Genomic DNA, 23,350 nt, shown 5'->3' on the forward strand with positions numbered 1-23,350 from the left:
GTGTCTAGTAGCTTCAGCCCCCCCTTGGGGGCAGATGGGCATAAAAACATACTGCTGATCTGCCACCCAAAGAGGGCAGGAGTGGCCCCAATCATTCTCCCATAAAGGATAGCGACCCTTGCCCAAGGGGCCGCTCCCCACAAATTAATCCCTGGTTGTCAAGTGGGCCCCTAAATAAACAATGGCGAGAGCTGCCCCCCTAGGGGGGGAACAGACAGCCAAAAACATTTCCCCCAAGGGGGAGCGACCCTTGCCCAAGGGGCCACTCCCCACAAAATAATCCCTGGTGGTCTAGTGGGCCACTAAAAAAATAAATATGGCGAGGTCTGCCCCCCCCCTCAGGGGGCAGGCAGCCAAAAACAATGCCCCCAAGGGGAGCAACCCTTGCCCAAGGGGCCACTCCCCATAAATGTATCCCTGGTGGTCTTGTGGGTCACTTTAATTTAAAAATAATGGCAGACACAGCCAAAACATATTACCACCAAATAAGGGAGCGACCCTTACCCAAGGGGCCGCTCCACATAACAAAATGGGCAATTAAAAAAAAAAAAATCCCTGGTGGCCCAGTGGGCACCTATTGATAAAAATATACATTTGTGCCCCAATCTGCCCCCCCCCCCCCCCAAGGCACAACAAACTACAACCATTGCTCCCACAAGGGTAGCGACCCTTGCCCAAGGGGCCGCTCCCCAAAACAAAATGGCCAATTACAAAAACAAAAAGAATCCCTGGTGGCCCAGTGGGCACCTATTAATTAAATACTACATTTGCGGGCAGAACAGACAAACATTGATCCCCCAAGGGGAGAGACCCTTGCCCAAGGGGCCGCTCCCCAAAACAATAATGCCCTTTAAACAAAACAAAAAAAGTGCATCCCTGCTGCACGATCGCACCCCAGGCGCGATCATGCAGCAGGAATGCTTTTTTAAAAAGACATTGGAGGAAATGAAAACCCTTCCTTCCCTCCGATGCCTTTTAAAAAGTACCCCCCACCCGCCCGAGGAGCAACTCACCTCCTCTATCTCCAACGCGCTGGAAGCAAATGGCTTCCAGCACGTTGGGAATCCCTCAATGAGGACGCTGAAGGGGGGGGCGGGGGGAGGCAGGAGAAGGGCTTCCCCTGCCAATCCCCGGTGGGGGCACAAAGATCGCCGGCCCACGGGGGGAGCGCCAGCGCTTGCCCTGTGGGTGGGTACCAGGATGGCCGAGAGCCGTCCTGATCACACTCCCACCATGGGTCAGGACGGCTCCCGGCCGTCCTGAGCATGGAAGGGGCTAAGTGCTATTAGTAAAGCAAAATACAAAAATTCAACATTGTGTATTCGTGGCTATTCCAACTATTAAGATTTCAGTAAAGCGGAAGAATCCTGGATGACAAGGTTGCCTGATTTGAATTGTTACATTTTCTACCAAGTTAAAAACAACACTCGTATTATTCTCGCCGCACAAGTACAATGAGGTCTGCAATCAGAGCTGTGTGAAGGAGGAGGGGTGGCGTTTCGAGGTGTGGACTTAGGTCATGTCATTGCTGACTCGAGGTAAATACACAGGCACTTGAGCCGGCCCCCACATGCACGTACACAGGCTCATAGGTGAAAATCCAGCCTGGAGAGAACATCCTTAAACTGAAGCGGTTTTTTAAAATTAAACAAGCAGCAAGCAACTGCCACGTTTCAGCATTCCAGCCACCTGCAGGAAGAGCTGGCTGACAACCCGCAGGGGAGGTAAAAAAACTGACATTGGAATTTCAGATGCAGTTTGCAGCTTCCTTTGAATAAATGTGCACTTTTTAATAAAACGATTGTAAGTAATCAGTGTTGGGATCTAAGTCTTTCTAAAAGAAATGTCAACACAAAGGGCAGGATTTCCATGTTACCCCCTCTTTGTAACGAAAATACAGTCCTTCCACCTCAGTAGCACATCTACCATCGAGTGCGCAATGCCCATTGGGCTGAAAGGGCTTCAGATGTCGTCCCCCCCACCCCTTGATGAGACCGCTTCTCGGGCACACTGACAGCGACACCCGAGTACTTCACATGTCTTTAAAAGACCATTTGCTTGTTAATGAGGCTTTGTTTGTATTGTTCTTTTACCCCTTCTTAGAGCCCCTTCTTCTCCACTCTGCCTATTGCTGGAAGAACTAGCCCCCCCCACCCTGAAATTTGAATCTGATAAAGACTACTAGCTGCAGATTCCTTCACGTAGAATTATCCCCTGGCATGAGACTGGATCCAGAAACACTTTGCCACAGCATCCCTGCGCGCTGGGGGCGTGGCGACACCGCGCTACCCCGCCGAGGCGTCGTCCACATATGTGACATCAGCGAGGTCACCTAAGACCCACCTCGGCACGCCCACGTCAGTTTTTTCCTTTTCCGCGTGCAATGAGGATGCGTTCCAGGCCCTCTTTCTTCCATACTTTTTTGGTGGAACAGTGTGCGAATGCCTTCAGGCTTTAAAACTTGCACGTTTTGTGGGCGTCTTATGTCGAAGACGGACCCTCACCTCATTTGCATGTGGTGTTTGTGGAGGATCATAGCACCTCAGATTGTGCGGCGTTCCTAAAGTTGAAGCCGAAGTCGCGGCGGGAGCGCTGAATAAAACTTCTCTCGGCGCGTCTCTCCAGGTCGACGTCCTCCCCTCGGTCTGCTTTGGCGGACAGCTTCAGGTCCGGCCGTGGTCGTCGTCCTCTCCTTTCTCCGATGTCACATGAGCGTCGCTCCCCGGTGGGTAAGTGTCGCAGTTCGTCCCCAGGGGCTGGTTTCCGGGCCCACGTGTCGTCCTATCCACCGTTTCCTGGTGTTGGGGCATCGAGAGTCCAGATGGAAACTTACGTGGCGGCTTTGCAGGCCTCGCTGGTATCTCCTCCTTCCCCTCCTGGGGCGTCGGCGGATCCCTCGCCTTGCGCAGGTCCCTCCGCTGCGCCGCTGGTGGCTCCGGCACCGACTGGGTCGGATCCAGGCTTGGAGGATGTGGTGCTGTTGGGGTGCGGCTCCTCTGGGGCACCTCCTTCAGGCCACGGCGTCTCTGCCTCACCACAAACCCCTGCGGGGTCCCTGTCGTGCCACGGGAGGTCGCCGGGGCTCGGGTCGCATCCCGAGCCCCTCTCGGTCCCCGGGTCGCATCCCGAGCCCCTCTCTGTCCCTTGGCAGGGTGGTCCTGTCTAAGGCCGAGGTGACGCCGCTACAGCCCGGCAGCAGCTGGACCGTGCGGAGCCACAGGGGTCGGTGGACTCTTCTCGTCCTGCTCCGGGTCAAGGGCGGACTCCTCGTCCCTCTCCGGGCCCCTCGCGTACCTCCTCACAGACATCTGCCTTGTTGGAGGTTGTATCGTCCCTGGCGCAGCCACAGGGGTTGCCGGGCGACCTTCGCCTCCTTCTGGGCCGTGGCCAGCGGAGGGAATAGGGCCCCTCCCAGGGCCCATCACGTTCCCCATGCAGGTGGTTGCCTCGGCGGGGGTCAGGCCGGCGCCGTCCCGGTGCCGCTCCAGGGCCGGTGCGGTTCCAACTCTACTCCGGTCCCCATTCCGGTCTCCGGTGCGGGGTGACTTGGAAGTCCCTTGCCCGGCGACGCCGGATGGCGCCGGTGTCCTGCCTCAAGCAGCTGACTCTACGGCTCTGCGCCGGGGTCATACCGCTGATTCGTCTTAGGACACTCCTTCTCCGGAGGCAGGCTGCATATTGGTATCGTCCTCCCCGGAGACTGGTCGCCGTGTGGTGTCCTTTTCACTGGCGTCCAAGGGTGGCTCCCCTCCCTTCCTGAGGCAGAGGTGTTCGTCGGAAGAGTGGCAGGTCCCTCATTCTTCGGCTCCTCCTGACTTCCAGGTCTGGCCCTTGCCCGCCCTGCTTGGCCTCGGGGACGGCCGCCTTACTTTGTAGCTGTCACCCATAGAGGGGCTGCTTTCTCCTCCGCGGGGTCCTACGGATGCGGGTGCGGCCTTCGCTCATGCGTTGTCCACGGTTGTGGGCATCCTACGCATAGGTGACCTGGTGGCTCACTTTCCGGCAGACCATCTGTTGGAGGTCCTCCACCAGGGCTCTGGTGGGAGGGAAATCTTGCTTCCCTTTGAAGGTTCGCTCCTTTCTGCCTTGACAGGGGCTCGGTGCCTCCGCATCTTCTGCATAGGCACCTTCCGACGCCGCGTGACCCGGCGTGCCTGTCCATTCACCCCTCAGCCGCCAGTCCCCTTCTGCGGAGTGCTTTTCCCTCCCTGCCGCCCCTCTTGGCTCCGCCGTCCAGAGAGGCCTGCTGGCTGGACACTTGGGGACGCAACATTTTCGCCTTGACCAGCTCAACCATGCGGGCCCTTAACACCTTGTGTGTGCTGGCTAGGGCCTCCTCCTGTTTGTGGGACTCGGCTGAGTCTCTGGGGTCTGCAGCGTCCCAGGAGTCTGCTCAGGTGGATTTGCGGCACCATGCATTGGATGGCCGGGAGCTTGCTACGTTTATTCTCCGCTCCGCTCTGGACGTCTCTGAGGCGCTGGGCCGTAGCTTCCTCAGTCGCTCTCCGTCACCATGCTTGGCTTCGGGATGGCGTCTTCCCCGAAAATATTTGGGAGAGACTCATTGATCTCCCATTTGATGGCAGTCTGTTGTTTCATGCCCCGGCCGACTCCGCCATCCAGAGGCTCTTGGCAAGCGTCCGTCCTCCTCCTCCTCCGTCCCCTCCTCAGTGTCTTCTGAGTTAGGGTTGCTTTTGGGCCTTCTTAGTCCGGAGGTTATGGTTGTGGAGTATATTTTTCTGGCCGTTTACGTCCTTCCTTGGGACTTTGGCATTGTTGGCTGCTGGACGCCCCGTTTATTGTTGTGTGTGAGTTCTGCAGGAGTTGTTGCGCAGACTTGGCCCTAAGATTGGGCCTTCTGCTTTGCTTGGGCTGCTGTCAAGCCTGTAGCGGGGGTGCTCTTTTCCCGTGGTTCTTTTGTTTCTTCCTCTGCTGCGGAAGTTCTTCCAAAGAGGGTTCCCATATATTGGGACCTCACGTGCCCTATGTGGGGTTATGGTAGCTGTCCTATGGCTTGTGCTCTGCTGGAAGGTTCTGGTCACCTTCGGGTACCTGTTCTCCATGGTGTTTACGTAGGTTGTTTTTGCTTCCTGAGGTCGTGTGCACGGCCACTCGTGGTGGTGGCCCGAGCCTCTCCTCTCCCTGCTCCCGTTCTGCGGTCTGGGATGTCCCTGTGTTCTCCCTTGCCAGGCGTTGCCTACTTGGTCTTCCTGGGGCCTCGGGCTGTTCTTCTTGCTTCTGGCCTTGACTGCTGGCATTGTTCTGGCTGGCAGGCTGCTCTCCATCTGGAATGGGCTCGCCTTCTTCTCCTTGGTTTCCTTGGGCCCTCTAGGCTTCTTCTTCTTCCGCCTTCCTGTTTTGGCATTCGGCGGAAGCTATGTTGCCTTGTGGGGAAGTGGGGGGCTTGGCCTCTCCGTCCTTGCCCTTGGTTCCTCTGCTGTGAGTGTACGAGCCTCTTCAGCCTTCCTTCCCTCCTATGTCCCCTTGGTGTCGGTGGGGTTCTGCTTGTGGGGGTTCCCATGGCCTGGCAGGGGCAAGGTTTTACCTGATCCACAGATTTGGTCCCCTGTGGGGCCCTCTGTTCTGCTTTGGCTGGGGGGGTCCTTTCTCAGACCCTCCTTCTCAGGGGCTATTGCTAGGGTATCTATTCTATGTGAAGGAATCTGCACCTATTAGTCTCTATCAGATGTACGAGTTACCTACCTTCGGTAATGATGTATCTGGTAGAGGCGATTCTAGCCGCAGATTCCTTCACGCCCCGCCCTCCCTCCCCTATAAGGAGAACCGTGACTGCCGTGACCTTGCTGAATTCACGATCCGCTCGGCCTTGGATACTGCCGATTCCTTGGGCCACGCTATGGCTGGTTCCGTTGCCTTGAGACGCCATGCTTGGTTGCGTGATGGCGTCTTCCCGGAAAATATCCAGGAGCGACTTGTTGATCTACCCTTTGATGGGGTTTTGTTGTTTGATGCCCATGCCGACTCGGCTGTTCAGCACCTCCTTGCTGGCATTCGACCTCCGCCTTAAGCCTCTATTTCCCAGGTCTTCTTTTTGGCATGTTCTAGGGTGGTTACCCTTTCCTTTAGCATCCTTTCGATGCCTTATGTGTTTGAGCTGGCAATAAGCCTACTGTGGCAGTGCTCCACAGGTTGTTGTGTCTGGCCTCTTGACTGTGGTTTGCCCTAAGAGGTGTTCCCCATTGTTTGGGGTGTCTATACTCCAAGTGGGGTACTTGTACGCTATTATATAGCTCTGCTTTATGCTATATGGGCCTAGAGTTCCTTTGAGCTCTATGCGTTCCCTGGTGCTCAGAATTATCTTGCCGTTGTACGGTGTTCACTGTTGTGACTTGACGGTCTCTTCTATACGTCATGGGTCGTCTTGCATATTACGTCTTTTTCCTCCTTGGGAGGTTTTTATGCTGTTTTTCACGCTTAATATGCGGATACCACCTGCAATTTTTGCATTGGGTGTGCTCCTATACCACCCATGTTGCATGGTTGTTGCTTGTTTACCCTTCTTTGGTGTGTGTGTGTATATATATATATATATATATATGTGTATATATATATATATATATATATATATGTGTATATATTATCTACTGGCGGTCGCCAGTAGATAGTTATAGTTAGGACCGTGTTTCCATAGGAAATCTCAAAATTCTATTTTGAATAACTTTGGCGCCGGTTGACGAATCCTCGCGAAATTTTCAAAACTAATGGGGCGCTCCGTTCAGCTCCTACCCTGAAAGTCTCGGGGTGATTCGTCAAGCGGGGGCCGAGAAAAAAGGGGGGTCCCAAAACGCGTTTTCCCCATGCATTTTTCCATAGGACCTTTAGACGCAGCTATAGCCCGAACGGCTGAACAGAATTACTTGAAATTTGGCAGAGAGGTAGTCCTCAGGTCAAGGATGTGCCTTTTGTAGGTCTGGTGTAAATCTGTTCAGTAGGTCCTGAGAAAATAGCATTTAAATCAATATATATATCTGTAAGCGCGCTCCGTGCGCTTACCGTAAGCTTACCGTACGCGTACGGTGCCGTGCGCGAGCTCAATTCTGATTGGTGGTTACATGACTGTAAACATTCGAATCGGTCGAAATTAGGAAGTGTCGGCCGCCATTTTCTCTCTCTCGCACTGAGAAACAAAGGTGGGGAACGTGAAACGGGGGCAACGAAGAGAGTTGCAGACCCCCTAGTGTTTGTCAGGGGGTCCAAGAAGGACCCAAAAGTACGAAAAATAAATTTAATAATTTTAAAAAAAAAATCGCGGGGTACGCGTACGGTAAGCTTACCGTACGCGCACGTCAAAAAAAATAAAATAAATAAATAAAGAAGTAACATTCACATTTATTAAATAAATTAAAGGACCCACAAGGGAGAAAAAAACAAATGTTACTGCGTAAAAAAAGGCGAGGCGCGCACGGCATGGACTGCGCAACGTGGGCGCTCGGTGCGCGCAGGGTGTGCGCATAGTGAAAAACCAGAAAAAAAAATTAAAAATAAATACATAACTTAGCATTTAAAAAACCGTACAAATTCACTGAAAAAACCATAGGTTTCACACACGTTATAGTTGGGAATTATCATTTACAAAACCTTGCAAATTCACTTAAAAAACCATAGGTTTCACACATGTTATAGTTAGCTGTACATTTCACTCGTAAAAAACCAATGAAATTCCACGTTATAGTTAGATCAGGTAACTATAACTTGCGCGACCGCAATCCACAATGTGTAATTTCAGATGTCATCATTGATGTCATGAGTGATGTCACTGACCATGTCATGAGTGATGTACTATGTGACGTCATCAGCAGTTTATTGTGGGCGCGCAAGTTATAGTTACCTGATCTAACTATAACGTGGAATTTCATTGTTTTTTTACGAGTGAAATGTACAGCTAACTATAACATGTGTGAAACCTATGGTTTTTTAAGTGAATATATATATGCCTATTACCATGGGTACTCTTCTTCCTGCATCTTCAGCGATAGGGTCCCTTTTGCGCCCCATGTTGAATGGTTCCCCAGCTTTGCACTGCTCCCTTCTTGGTGTGCAGTTACTAAACGCTATCTCTTGCTGGACGAGGGTTACTTTTACTTCCAGTCGGAGGATGTAGCCAACAATTCTGAAGTTCTTTCCAAAATCTATGCATCTGTTAGTACTCTGGTGCCTCTGATGCCACTTCCTTTGGATGTGCTTACTTGCTTGAGTATCACTCTCTACTATGTCGGCTGTGCCTGCAGGATAGCTCTTCTGATGTCAGTCGTCCTAGGGTATGCACCCAGCGTATCTATATTTTGTGAGTTAGTTCTCACCTTATTCTTCCAGCTGCCTGGTTGGGCAGTCCTATGCTTATTTTAGCTACGCCACCCAGTTGGCTCTGTGGCTGTCGGCTCTATGCATGTTTCAGTGGGGGCCCGCATCAGCGTGCTTCTGATTGTTAGTTCGCACCTGTCCTCCCTTTTGGTGCCTGGGTGTGCGCTTGGCGTGTTTCTTGTTCCCGCCTGTCCTTCTAGGACATTGCTCAGTCTCTACATCTTGTCCTTGGTTCCTGGCTGTTGCTTCGCCGGCCTTCCTTCCATGGGCTAGCCTGGTAGGCTCTGGTATGTTTGCATCGCTTCATGTTTTTCCCCAACCTTTAGTTGATGTTCACATAGTGCACCATTAAGCGGTCTGTCTTCCTCCTTTGATCTGGACTCTCTCTCTCTCTCTCTTTCTCTTTCTCTCTCTCTTTCTCTTTCTCTTTCTCTTTCTCTTTCTCTTTCTCTCTCTCTCTTTCCCCCCCCCTCCCATTTCCACATCTCATACTTGTGCAGGTGTAGTGTGGCACCATTGTGGCATTTTTATTGGGACGCATGCCTCCCGTTATGTTTTGCTCTTCCGAGCTAATTGGGTTGCTGTCTGGTTGTCCTGCCACAGCCTTACCCATTGTCCGTCACTTTGTTGCCGGCTCTGTGCTTGAGCACTTTCCGTTGTTCTGTCGCAGACCCACCACCCCCCCTGTCTATGGTATCTATTCTAAGTTAAGAAATCTGCGGCTAAATGTCTCTATCAGATGTACGAGTTACTTACCTTCGATAATGATATATCTGGTAGAGACGTCGTCTAGCCGCAGATTCCTTAACGCCCACCCATCCTCTCCGCTCTGAGAGAACCTTGCAAGGAGGCCTTCTCCTCTTGCCTACTTTCAGTTGCCATTGGTTTTCTTTCAAAGGGCTCACATAGCTGCGCCCCTTTCAGAATTACCATATGCATCTGGTTCCCTCCAAGGGGCTTCTTCCTGTAGATGGTGCCTTTTCTTTCACTGTCATCAGGAGATCATTCTTCTTTTTCTTTTTCGTCTCCTGCTGTCTTCCCTCTCGCCCGCCTTTTCCATTCATTGGAGGCTCTTGTCTCCTATATGGTTGTCTTCTTAGATGATTTCTTCAGCTCTGTTTCACAATTCCATTGTTGTAAGGGAAGATACACTTTTTGAAGTACATTGCATTGTAAGGGAAGATACACTTTTTGAAGTACATTGCTGTTCTTTCTGTAAGAAAGATGCCTTCTTGGAGTACATTGCTGTTCTTTCTGTGCTCCGTCCTTGTTGGACGGCACTGTTCTACATGGCAATAGCAGTCTCGTTTCTACATGATAATAACAGTCTATTTTTTTTGTCTGTTGAGATGTTCTTCCCTTGTTGCTCTCACTTTGGGAAGGGTCTTCGCTTCGCTAAGCATATATGTGTAGACCATGTCTGATGCTGTCTTTTATGATGGTGTTTTGCACCATCCACCTTATTTGTTTTGCGGATTTTTTCATCCTTCGCGCACTGTTCCCATACTTTCACAGTTTTTGTTGGTGGTTCCACATTGTGCCGCCGAAAAGTTTCTCCGAAGAAAACTGACGTCAGCGCGCCGGCAGGGACTTATATGACCTTGCTGATGTCACGTCCGTGGACAACGTCAGGGCGGGGTCGTGTGGTGCCCCGGCGCGCAGAGGTGCTGTTACAAAGAATGTTGCTGATCCAGTCTGGCGCCTGGGGATATTCTAAGTTAAGGAATCTGCGGCTAGACAACGTCTCTAGCAGATACATCGTTACCAAAGGTAAGTAACTCGTACGACAAGTGCTGACACCACACTTTACAATGCCTGACAATTGTTCACCAACCAGAAAGAATAACTAGCTCAAGTATTTTTGAGGGATTGGGTTCTAGAGATTTCCACTTCAAGTTCTCTTCCTGGAAGTCTTGTTCTGTCCCTTGTTTCACTTGGGTTATTTGTTTTCACTTTTAACCAGAACAGCTTTCAACTATGCATATATTTACACTACACCCTTAATTGCAGGGCTTAACCCCTTTATGTCACGAGTTCCATGAGCATTGAAATCAAAACTTCAAGTCCACCCCCCCTTCCAGTAACATAACATATACCCCTACAAAGTATGTTCTACAAAACGCTTAGCAGCCAATGATGCTTGGTCTTCACTGAGTGCTTGCGGGGTTCGTCAGGCTCCTACGGCTTTCAAAGCATTGAGAATCCAAAGGCTATGGCTTTTATAGTATTGGCTTCCAAAATGGCTAGCAAGACTTCGTGGTCTCGCAGGAAGATGGAACTTCTTGCGAGATTTGGTCTCTGGTAAGCGCAAGTAGTAGGAATTCCTACAACAGACTTCCTTTGCATTTTTGTTTGTCACAGAAGACCTTTCCAGATAAAGGTGGAAGCTTCCAATGGTGTCTAAGGCAGACTCTGGAACAATCAAAGAATATCTCAGTACTTTGTAAACAAACAATCACAATGTGCTAAAAATGAATTGGGACCTTTATCACGGACATCAAATACTGTTTGTCTATTGCAAGTCCCTTGTAAGTTTGTGGTGCAAAAGAGTATATTAAGAGAACCGTAAATAAGTAACTATAGTTGGCAGAGGTATCTACCTTTGACCAAAATGGGGCCCTTGTGTCTAGTCAGGGGAAGGGGGTACACTCCTAAAATAACCCCTGCTCACCCCCTTGGTAGCTTGGCATGAGCAGACAGGCTTAACTCAGAGGCAGTGTGTAGAGCATTTGTGAACCCATACAGTAATCCAGTGACAACACTACAGATAAACACCAAACAGGTTTTATATCAAAAATAAGTATTCTTTATATAGACTTTTCACCAGACCACAAACGACAAAAATCCACAATACTGTACTTAAAATGGTAGAAATAGCTTAGTTCTCTTAAGATGGTAAATGCGACACTTTGAGTTCAATGTACCTTTGGATATGTAATGCTATACAATGAAAGTGTTGCAGGGGAGGTGATGCGTCGGTTCCTTACACGCAAGAACAGTGATGCGTCGGGTCCCTACTGATGCGTAGGGGATGCGTCGGTTCTCGGCGTGGGGAGGTGATGTGTAGGTTTCTTACTGCGCTTCCGTGGCGGTGCGACCCGCAACGCCGTGATGCGATGAAGATCCGGTGTAATGAAACAAAGCTGCATCTACTTCTTGATGCGACACGATATGTGGACGCCCGATGGCCGTGCGGCGACTCAACGATTCTTCTGAGCCACGACAGGCCCTGCGACACGCTTTACCGGTAATGCGACGGCGTCTGATGCGACGGCGACACTCTTCTCTGGTGATGCGAGGCGCTTCGGTGATGTAGTGCGACAGCTGCAGCGGCGACAACCTTCTTCAGTGATGCGACGACAGCGGCAGTGGCAGCGACACGCTTCTCCGATGATGCAACAGCATCTGATGCGACGGCGACACTCTTCTTCGGTGATGAAGGCGCTTCGGCAATGTGATGCGACATCTGCAGCAGCGACACCCTTCTTCAGTGATGCGGCGGCTGCGGCGGCGACACGCTTCTCCGATGATGCGACAGCATCTGATGCGACAGCGACACTCTTATCCAGCGATGCGAGGTGCTTCTGTGATGCGAATCGACAGCTGCAGTGGCGACACCCTTCTCCAGTGATGCGACTGCGGCGGGGACACGCTTTTTTGTGAGTCGCGCTTCCAGCTCCCTGCAACACGCAGTCCCTCAGAAGGTCCAGCACAACAGTAGGCACTTCAAAAGAACTCTTGGGGAGCTGGTTAGTGAAGTCTGTTGTCCCTGAGACTTCAGCAGGAGGCAAGCTCTATCTCAAGGCCTTGTAGATCCTTCACAAGTTGATTTGAAAGTAGCACAAAGTCCTTTCTCCTTTCTTTGGTAGTCAGGCAACCACTGCAGGCCAATCCACCAAATAGCACTCAGCTAGTGATAGTCTATTCTTCAGTTTCTCTGGTTCCTCTCCTCAGCAAAGGTTCTTCTTGTTTCCCAAAAGTGATCTAAAGTTCTGGGGTCTGGCTCTCCCCTTTTATACTCATTTTCTCTTTGTTCTCTGAAGGCAGAGCGGCCTTTGCCTAGTTCAAACCAGTTCTAGTCAGTCCTGGAGCACATGACTCATTCTTTCCTTTCACAGTGTAGGCCAGGGACATCACACGGACCACAGGAGGTGGAGCCAGCATTGTGGAGGGAAGCCATTGTGGAGGGAAGGCCCTACCCTATTCATGTCCCAGGTGCAACTCCCCCACCCATCTACATGCAGATCTCTCTATTCAGCCCTGTGCTGACTCACCCTGTCTCCTGGAATCCCCCAGCCCCTGTCACTCAAACTCCAGACAAGGAATACATAACCTAGCAGAGGCAGGCTTGGATAGTTAGGCAAGAAAATACCTACTTTCTAAAAGTGCTATTTTCAAACACAGAATGTTAAAACCAACTTCACTAAAAGATGTATTTTATCATTCTGAGTTCAGGCATACTAAACTCGAATTTCTACCTAGTTCCCTGAGTCAGTTAGGATTATAAAATGTTATAATCAAACTGCCCATTCTGGCCTATGGGGAACAGAAAACCTTGAAATAGTGAAAAACGAAAATTGCGTAATTCACTATTAGGAGATGGCACACACACCAGGGCATGCCCTACCTTATACTTACAGTGCACCCTGCCCTTGGGCCTACCATAGGGGTGTCTGATATGAAGAAAAGGGAAGGTTTAGGGACAGGCAAGTGGGTGTACTTGGCCAGTCAACATGGCAGTACCAGACTGCACACGGGCTCTGCAATGGCAGACCTGAGACACTCTTTTACAGGCTGCTTCTGTGGGTGGCACAAACAGTGCTACAAGCCCACCAGCAGCATTTGATTTACAAGCCCTGGGCACACTCAGTGCACTGTACTAGGGTCTGACAAATAAACCAAATCAGCCAATCATGGAATCACTAATCCATACATCAATTTACCAAATGGAGCACTTGCACTGTGGCACTGGACACCAGTGGCACAGTGCCCAAAGCATCTAAAACCAGGAAAAACACATGAGGCAACAGCAAAACATGGAAGGGAGACCCACGCCAGTGGTGCCAGGTCTAACAGTAACTAACTCTGTCATCGTTCAGCCTTTCTTCTAAATAACTGGAACTATGATTCTTGGATTGCACGATCGGCGACCTGTGTTCCTGAAACCTGTGTGCCTCAAAGTTGAAATTTGGCTTCCATGTGAAGGTTGGCTCCAAAAGATATGGCAGTGGGTGCCTTTCTTCAGGGTCTCACTAATGCTTTTACCATTTTTATCATGATTAGGAAGATGGCCTTCCAGGTCATGCTACAGAAGGCAGACTCTATAGTGACTGTGATCTTGAGGTCTTAAGCATTTTATCTAGTTGTTCTAGACTTTTCCTGGGATTTTCCAATTTATTTTGCTCAATTCCAGAAAAGTCTGATGGCACCATTGGGGTAGTCAGATCCTTATATCCCCAACAGCTAGCCTCATGAGTTTGATGGCCTGGTGGATTTCAGGAGACTTGTGCAGAAGGTCACCTTTTTCATCGAGCAGTTATTTTTTAATCTTATCTAATAGGAGCTTAATATGACACAATATATTGTCTCTTAATTGCTTCTGAGTACCGTGGGTGAGGAAAAATGACTTAGGATGCTGGAACGCAAGTAGATGGCATAGTTGGTCTTCAGAGCAAGACATTAATCTTGTAAGGGCAGAAGTTGTTTGTGGTGGTTTTTTGCATCTCAGTTGGTTGATGAAGGCGAAGGCCATCACTGAGTTAATTTGTATAAATTAGCCATCTCAGAAGGACCTGACCCTGTGGCAAGGAGCCTCAGAGGGGTCCACCTTTTGGTGTGCAAACTGTTGAAAAGGAATCCAGCTGTAGGCTATAAACATGGTCCCAACATTGGTTGGTTAATGAAGACATATCCAACAAGAATCTGTTTGCCAAGCTGTCCATGTTGATGTGTTTCATAGCCTATAGGAGTGTCTCTGATGCACAATCACAGAACTTGATTGGAAGGATTTTTACTCAGGAGAGATAGTTTTGGGAAGAATTAAGTCTCTATGTGATGTGTTGCTTCGGAGTTTGAACAAGTGACGAGGGACCTAGACCTAGAGGAGGAAAGCAGTTGATGCCCTTAAAGAAACCCTTTGTTCAATTGTATTCCCCTGCTGTAGCACAATCTGTATAGTGTGAAATGTATGTTGGATATTGCAGGCTTAGATTTGTTATATTTTGATGCCCACTGGCCTAGGTAGCCATAGCTTCTAAGGTCTCTTTTGTTGGGATTCTGATTGAAATACATGGGGCTGGTCAACTAATTGTACATTCAAAAGTTTTATTACACTCCAGTTATCAGCGTAGCTTTGTTGGTGGGAAACTTTGAAATAGCATAATCCTGAACTCTGGTCCTACCATAGAATTTAAAATGTCCTATCAAATGTCAGTGAAAGTTACAATTGTATTAAGAACAAAGAACCAAGAATTATCCCACCCACATGAAACTTGGTGGTTTTCTTAGGACATTTGTTACCCCTGTAGTGATACACACAACTCTTAAGTTCACATCAACATCAGTGCAAACTCTTTCCTGCTAGACTGCCAGTATGGCTTTAGATCACAGTGCAGTACAGCAACAGCTGCCTTACAAATTGTGGACAAAGCTCTCATGACCACAGATGTCTCCTGAAACTGCTCGACCCATATCCACCTTCAGCCCTGATAACCATCCCACCCTCATCCACACCCTTAATCTTAAATGGTATTCACTGATAATACCCTCCTCTAGATCTCTTCCTATCTCTCCAATTAACATCAACTCATTCAAATAGAAAACTCAAGGCCCCAGATATTCCCATCACCTGCAGTGTCCCCAGAATTCAACCATGTCCCCTGGTAATGTTCAAATTATACATGGACAACTGTAAGGGTGTTGGGAAAAGGTAACAGAGTACCCATAAAATCTTAGAAAAGTAAAAGCAAATTTCTTTTTACCAATCTGTAAATACACAGCGTACCAATAAACTTTAAAAAAAAACTTCAATACACTTCAAAGACTTCAATACACGTCAAAAACTTCAACTGGTAAGTTATGCACATGAACAATAATTGTTAGAAAAAACATCTTTAATCAGTTCATTCTCTCGGTAGGATTCATCAATAACAAATGATTTTTCATATATGAGCCTCCCTTGTCTCAAGCCCATACAATCAGTCCATTATACAAATAAAACACTGTTCTTGTTTGAAACAAAAACAGACGTCAGTTTCTCTTTTCTTACTTTAAGGGCCTGGAACATAGAACACATAAAAAGCAGTTGACACTAGACCAAAATGTCCCAACACCTACCCAAAACGTAACCCAACCAAAACTGAAATTCTCCTATTTGTCCACAGTAACTGAACTAGCAACAATTAGACCAAACCTGGCTCAACAACAGGAACCTGGATGGTTACAAAGACCAATGTCAAGTCACTCACCTTCACTCTTGACACGGACCCCTTCCTCAAGGATCATATAGCCAAGAAAACAGATAGAATGGTACCAGGTTTCTCCCCTAATGGAAGTGATCCTGTCAGACGGTGACTTCACAAGAGCTTTTCAAGCGATTGTGCTTTTGCATCTGGATGATGGTATTACCTGCTCCCTGGCCTTCGATGCACCGCACCTTACAAGGACCCCCACACTGCAGCATTCCGCATCAAAGGCCTGAAGAAATATGACCACATCACCACCACCCTAATGGAACTCCACAGGCTACCCTTGCTCGCCCATATCACCTTCAAGGCCAACTGTATGACCTACATATCCATTACAACTGCCTCCCCGGCTAATAAGCTCAACATCTTTGTTGGCTCTGGGCGTCACCGCATCCAGACACCACCACACTTAAACTGAAGACGTGCAAGGAAGGCCTAGGTAACAGGCCTTCACCATCCAGGCACCATTACTGTATCAACCAAGCCCACCTGTACACTTCTTAAATGTAATAAAAAGCTGAAGATAGGCTTCTTTAAACACTATATCATAACTTCTCTGACCTCCTCTCCCCACTTAGATTCATTTAGGGGTTGTATCTCTTCCTTTAATCCTGTACACGGATCCACTAATTCAGCTCAATTGTGTTTTATACATACATATAAGTAATGTTCCTGGTGTGATGATTTAGTTTTAGTAAATTATATGACTGCTCTGGAAACAATGAAATTAGTAATGCAGATGTTTTATGATTCTGTTCAACATATGGCTGGATGGCAAACAAATCAGTGGAAAGTATGCTGACAATGGGCTTTCTAGGACTGATGCTCACTGATAGGACACTTTAGTCACCTGGGCCATATTGTGAATACGACACACTTTTCCGGTTTGCTCCATGACGCACCTTTCTAAAGGTGTGCAGGTTGCAAACAGGGGTAGTGCACGTATTAGAAAGAATGCTCTGCACCCGTCTGCAAAGGGTTGTGGGGTCCATGGGGACCCCCTTTCTCTCTCCCAGAGGGTCGCCTTTCGGAGATGCACTGAAAGTGCGCCTCCTAAAGCAGGTTTGCCTCTGCGCCCACGTCCATAAAAGGGCTCCTGTGCAGAGGCACTGATTTCCTGATTTGCTTGGGAACACCCTCTTATGATAGCCCTGGCACAACATGTGCACCAGCGCTATCTGTATTATAGAAGAGGATGCACAAGCATCTGCGGTCCCTTCTATAATACCATTGCACCTTGGGGACATGCAAAGAGGGCGCAATGTATGGATGTGTTCGTTTTGTTACTTGACCGCAGTGTTTGTGCAGTAAAGAAAGGAACATACAATACTTGCCTATGTGTCCTTAATAGAATTGTAGCTTTCCTTCATGATGGCTCGGAAATGTTTTATACTGTCAGTTTCCTTATTCTTACCGGCTACCTGGTCATCTCAAATTTGTTTTTAAGATGATTTACGCTTGGTTTATAATCGGACATGAATATATGAAAACTGAGAAACGTATCTTTTTTTATTCTTATTCATCAGATCAGGATGACTATCTGCAGAAGAACCGAGAGGCTTTGGAAAGCCAGTACGTGTCGGAGCACCTTCATGAATGGATTGATTTAATATTCGGCTACAAGCAAAAAGGAAATGATGCTGTTGCTGCACACAATGGTAAGTGGATCCTAAAACTGGAGGTTTGTTTATTGAAGCTTATTCTGGTGATAAATTAATTTGCATAGAGAACAAGCATTGGCAATGCCAGTAGGTTTAGCTTTAATGTGCTGAACTCTCCACACCGATCACTTTGCACTCACATGTGCAGAGTCTTTTACCTCTTGCACACAGGGAATAGGAGCCATATCCAAGAAAGAGCATTTGCCTGTTCTGGTGTGATGATCTATGAGAATAGGAATGAAGAATGTGAGAGTGCCTGTATTGCTGAAGCTACAGCTGAGGTAGTGCTAGCAAGACCCTTGTGCACTAGGCAAAGTGTCATATTAAAGATGTGTTCATTCACTGGTAACCTGTGGAGGAAGTCCAACTGGAATTTAACAGAAGTGTGCAAAAATAAACGATGCAGCAGATATGGCAGCTGCGTGCTACACAATCTGACGACAACAGATGAGACATTTAGATAAACCAATCAAGACCTCATTCCTGTAATCCAAACAGAATGAGATCGCTGCCTATATCACTAACTTTTTCCTTCAACTCGGAGGTAAGAAAGAGATTTCCTTAAACTCTTTAAAAAGGAATAATATGTACATGTGAACTTGTTGACATGCGGGCAAAAGGTAAGATCATTATTGATAGTAACACCAACATTTATGATGCTAGTACCATTGACAAGGGGTAAGGTAACAGCCAGTGACTACCAAACAGAGCTCTACGTCGAAGAATGATTCCCTAGAGCAAAGTCCTGCTGTTGTTCAAAGTCAAGAAAGTGGATTTGCTCCCACTGCTTGTCGAGGTTGAAGACTTGAGGTAAACTCAAATCAAAGTGATTGAAAAAAACGCAAGGACTTGGCCCAAAGCCCCACTCCCTATCTCTGTAAAAGTAGCAAGTGTGTAAACGTGCCGCGCGGTCTCACTCCTGATCCACTGAGGCGCTGAATCCACAATTGGTCCTGATGCACCCCAGGTTACCCGGGTCAACTTTGACATTGCAACAAATTGAGGCCTTTATGAGGTCATGTTACGCATCTTTGGCATTCTTTCAGTTCCATCTTGCACTAATTGGGCCCCAAGGGTAGACATGTTCCGGCTCCCCCTTGAAGCCCTCTTGCAGCAAGGATACGCTGACTTGTTCTACCTGTAAGCTCACCCTAAATACCTTTAAAATCAAGGCCCTTCACCCACCGATAGCTGCTTAGGAAAAAACGGACGGACCACTAGCTGCCGGTGTACTCTCAGTAATGCCAGATCCTTGGTAAAAAAAACAAAATGCTAATTTTATGGACTCTCAATCCCTTGATCTGACATTTATAATGGAAACATGAGCTGCTGACACCTCAGGCCCTGACCTGAATTTGGTGCTACCACACAGGTTCCTGATTTCTAGGCTCGATCGAGTGGGAAAAAGGGTAAGATGTCTTGCTCTAATTTATCGTGAGCATTTTAAAAATTTAACTCCGGAGCTGCCCATAGTCCAGTATTGTGAAGCCCTCTTTTTTAAAAATAGAACCTAATGAATAACACTCATTCAATGGACTACTGATATTCCTCCCCCCTGGCCCTAAAGAGGCATTCATTAATAATGTCAGCCAATTACTTGAAACATAATCTGACCTTCCGATTCTTGGGGATTTCAAGTTCCATCTAGAAAATGTGATTGTAAAGGGCTCAGCCCGCCTCATTGATCTAATGGCTAGTGTTGGCTTCACCCAATTGGTTAATGGGCCTACCCATACGGCAGACTATTTATTGTATGGAATTTTGCATCGTCTCTTCCATTTGATTGGTCTGACCACCTTGTGCTGATGTTTGAGCTTAAATGGATGATGAGAGATCCAGACATTAATACCTCCAAATCTATCAGGACTCAGCCCCCTGGCACAAGCTTAATGCCGACACATTTAACAAGGCTTTAACTCAGATTCTGCCTGTGGCTCCTGGAGATCTGGACTCTGCCACAGGCAATTACCATCAATGGATTGACTCCCCTCTTAACCAATTGATCCCACCTAAAGTACATCATAGCTGCAGAATCGCACTGTAGGAACCTTGGTTCACTGATAATCTTAGGTGTCAAAAACAGAAGTACTGCTGGCACAAAAGAAAGTGGAGAACCAATTACGATCATAAAGAAAAAGACATTTATAAACAAACTGTCCAAGTTTATGAAGTAATGATTTATGAGGAAAAGGTTTGTTACTTCACCCATAAAATCGATTCAGCTAAGAACTCCTCTAAAGAATTATTTGTGACAATTAAAAAATTGGTGAAAACTAATATGGACAGCCAGCAGTTTAATAGTCTGCCCACTTTCTTCCAATAGAAGGTCAAAGTAGTTTACACTTCCTTCTTATCTAGCACCAACTCATCCCGTTCAGTGGTTGGTGATGCCTCAGCAAACAACCCAACTCCATTGGAACAGTTATGCAAATTTGCCTATGGAAATGCTTTTCTTGATCTTGCAACAGCTAGAGATGCTCTTCTAGATTCCACAGCAGACCCCCTAATTTACGTCTTCTGCTGGCTCCCTACATAGGGATTTATCCACTATGGGGACCACTTTTACTCCTATTACTGTGGACCAAACCCTGGGTCTATTAAGGCAATAAAATCTGGTGCCCCCAGTGACCCTTTTCCTCCTAAGATTGTGCAGTTCGCACCAAAAATTACGGCCAAACTTCTTACGGAAATCTTTACCAAGATGTTCAGCACTAGTTATTTTCCCACAGAATGGAAAAAAGCGTCCATCCTCCCACTTCTTAAAAAGACCAATTTGAACCTCACAGACCCATATAACTATCGGGCAATTTCATGGTTGACCTTCCTGGCAAATATTGTTGAAAAAGCTGTCAACGTAGAACGGACCTCCTTTATTAACGAAACCATCTGTTCGATCCAATGCAGTTCGGCTTTAGAAGCCATCATAGCAAAGAACTGGCCCTTATCACTGCCTCAGAAGAACTTTGACATACTCTTGATGTTGGAGGAAATGCTGCATTGATTTTATTAGACCTCTCAGCAGCATTTGACATGGTCAATCATAATTTGCTTGTTTGCCATCTTGCCTTCTTGGGTATCAGGGACAAAGCGCTCTCCCTTTTGAAATCCTTTCTTACTGGACGTGAACAAACCGGTTCAGTTCACTTCTGTAACCCAGAGGCTACCTGCATCTTGCAAATTGGCAGATGTATGAGTGGAAACTGTTTAAAGTTGAACTCTACTACAACCGAGGTCCTGTTATTTGGCAGAAACTGGTCCTTTAGGTCTCCAAGCTGGTAGCCTCAGGAACTTTGCACTCTCCCCACCCCGATCACAAAAAGCTTAAAACCTCAGGGTTCTCTTTGATAGTAAATTGTCCTTTGATGACCAGATCAACTTCATTACCTCTTGCTCCTTATTATTATTAAAACTGCTCAGAAACGTTCTTCCTTTTATTTCATAGGAACTGCAAAAAGTTGTGTTTTCCCCTCTAATTGTGTCCACATTAGACTACTGTAATGTACTTTTCTCTAACATTCAGAAACGATATCTAAAGGAGCTACAGATTTTACAGAACGCAGCGGCCCGCCTGCTCTTAGGCATACCTAAACATAAATCTGTGTCACAAGCCTTGACACAACTTCAAGGGCTTCCGATTAAGAAGCGCATTGACTTCAAGGCACTCTGTATTGCCTTCAGGTCTTTGCACAATCTAGGTCTTGATTATCTAAAATGGCTAAATTCAAGAGATCAAACTGGGGTGGTAGGAATTTTGTGACCTGCACAGCCAGGCTGTTGAACTTCATGCCTCTCAATCTTAAAATAAAGATTGATCTGCTTGCTTTAAGAAAGGCATTAAAAACGTTGCTTTTTGCTCAATAAATTCAGGAACTGGGCTCATCCACTATTCTACCTGGTAGTTTTTTCTCTTTTAGGCCAGCTCCTAGATACCTCCGGGTATTAAAGCACTTTATAAATGTTATTTTCCTTTCATTTCACTATAACTGATGGTTGTGTCCTTGTTGCTGTCTGTGCCTCTAGAGCCCACTTCGGGTTCCACACTGTCTTTGATGCCAACTTCCATTCAGACTCCAAAATCCTCACCTTACCCTTCGATTTCGACTCCAGATCCGATACCACAGGCACTGATGGAGGACCCTCTACTTATGATGGTTTTCGACTTCAAGCCGAACTTCTCCCTGCCTCAACAGAATTTGTGTCCTAAATCCACTTTTATGCACCCAGTCCCCATTCAGTCAAATTCAGTTAGAACACAGCCTCTGCTATGGAGCCGTCCTGCGGTGCTCACCAACTTTTTTGTTTGAATTCAGATCAGAATCAGACACTCTTCGGAATTGACAGTGAAGATGATGGGAATGGCCTGCCCCCTTCTTATGAAGAAAGCAATCTCTACATGGACTTCTGGTAGGAAAGTTGGCTGGATACTTCCCCATTACTAGGTTGAGTTTCCCGTGCCGGACCACCAATGGGGGAAATTGCGTACAAGTTTTGGACCTACAACTCCCTTCTGTGCAGGTAAAGACTGATGTCCTCACAGATGTGTTACAGCCTGAGCAAGCTGGTTCTAAGCCTTTGCTGCCCTTCAGTGAAACTGTTATTGACACAGTGATGGGCACATGGGCAAAGCCTGTTTCTTGTTCTTCAGTGAACAGACAAGTTTCCTCGTACCATAGAATGCCACCATGCAACCCTGGTTTTCTGGCTCAACAGCTGACACCAGAGAATCTGGTGGTTTAAGCTTTCAGCAGCACCCATGCCCACCCCCCAGACAGGGAGTCAAATAGAATAGAGGAATTCTGTAAATAGCTTGAGATCAATAATGCCATTTGCATATTTTACAAATATATTTAAATCCTCTAGGACATGGTCAGCAAGATCTTGTCAGCAGTCCCTGAAGACTTTGCAGGCCTCCCATTCGTAAGGTTTGAGATGCCGCTAAATGTTTCATTAGGTCTGGCTGCTTTACTGATTGCTTGGGTTGAGTAGTCTGCACTCATGTGGTGCTCTTTGCCATGACTGGATGGGATCTACTGGCTCCTCTGGGGATGTCCAGATGTCCATTATAGATTTGACTTTTGGCAGATTTCTCCTGTTAGGCGAGAAGGCAGATTCTAGCATGCCACACTTTAACCAAAGCCGAGTCACAGCATGTTCCTTGGGCCTTTTGACACCTTCTAGGCAGTTTCGCAGCACTCTTTCCCTGTCAAGGTTACTCCAGAGGGCTGGCGTATAGGCTTTTTGCCCCTGCAACAGTCAACCCAGTCCTTTTGGGGCCGGGCATGGGGGATCAGGCAGACAACATACAGGTCAACAGGGAGAGCGATCATCCCAGGCCTCTTACCCTGTGGTATCTATCCAAAGGATGACATCCAACAGATGAGTCCTCAAAGGACAATGCCCTTCCATTCCTTTTTGACCTACTGTACCTTTCACCGACATCAGAGCGGCTTTCAGAGGAGAACCTGGCCATTTTGTTGCAGGCAGTGCAGAATCTATTGTCCAAAGAGGCCATAGAGGCGCTGCCGGCCTCAAAAATAGGAACTTATTATTACCACCGCTATTTCCGTGTGTGAAAGTAGGATGGAAGCAAAAAGAACAATTGATGGACGGGATGCCGCACAATGTTATTCATTGATCCACCAATACAGAGATCTGGGCCTAAATCCATTGTTAATTTGCTCACCATGCCATTCCAGTTTGGACCCAGCTATATGCAAATCAGTATTGACCCTGCTCCCCATGGTAACAGTCCAGCCCAAACTGCCAGGCCAGGTCCTCCCTGAACTGTAAACATGCATCATGGGACCAGTTTCGGGGTTTCACCCCTCATCAGCCAGGCTAGCTTAAATCCAGTGGCATAGTGAGCATGGAACCCATACCCGTCCCACTTAGGTGGCAAAT

At 47.5% G+C, this 23,350-nt stretch overlaps 1 protein-coding gene across 1 annotated transcript in view; it reads left to right on the top strand.

The window, feature by feature from the left end:
• Window positions 1-23,350, top strand: part of NSMAF (neutral sphingomyelinase activation associated factor) — a 624,890-nt gene that overhangs the window by 450,634 nt on the left and 150,906 nt on the right. The window contains exon 19 of the mRNA XM_085605566.1: window positions 17,315-17,446. Within this exon, the coding sequence (XP_085461692.1) occupies window positions 17,315-17,446 (132 nt within the window). The remainder of the gene's footprint in view (window positions 1-17,314; window positions 17,447-23,350) is intronic.

This window comes from Triturus cristatus, chromosome 5_1 (genome assembly GCF_964204655.1).
Source record: "Triturus cristatus chromosome 5_1, aTriCri1.1, whole genome shotgun sequence".
Classification (NCBI taxonomy): Eukaryota; Metazoa; Chordata; class Amphibia; order Caudata; family Salamandridae; genus Triturus; species Triturus cristatus.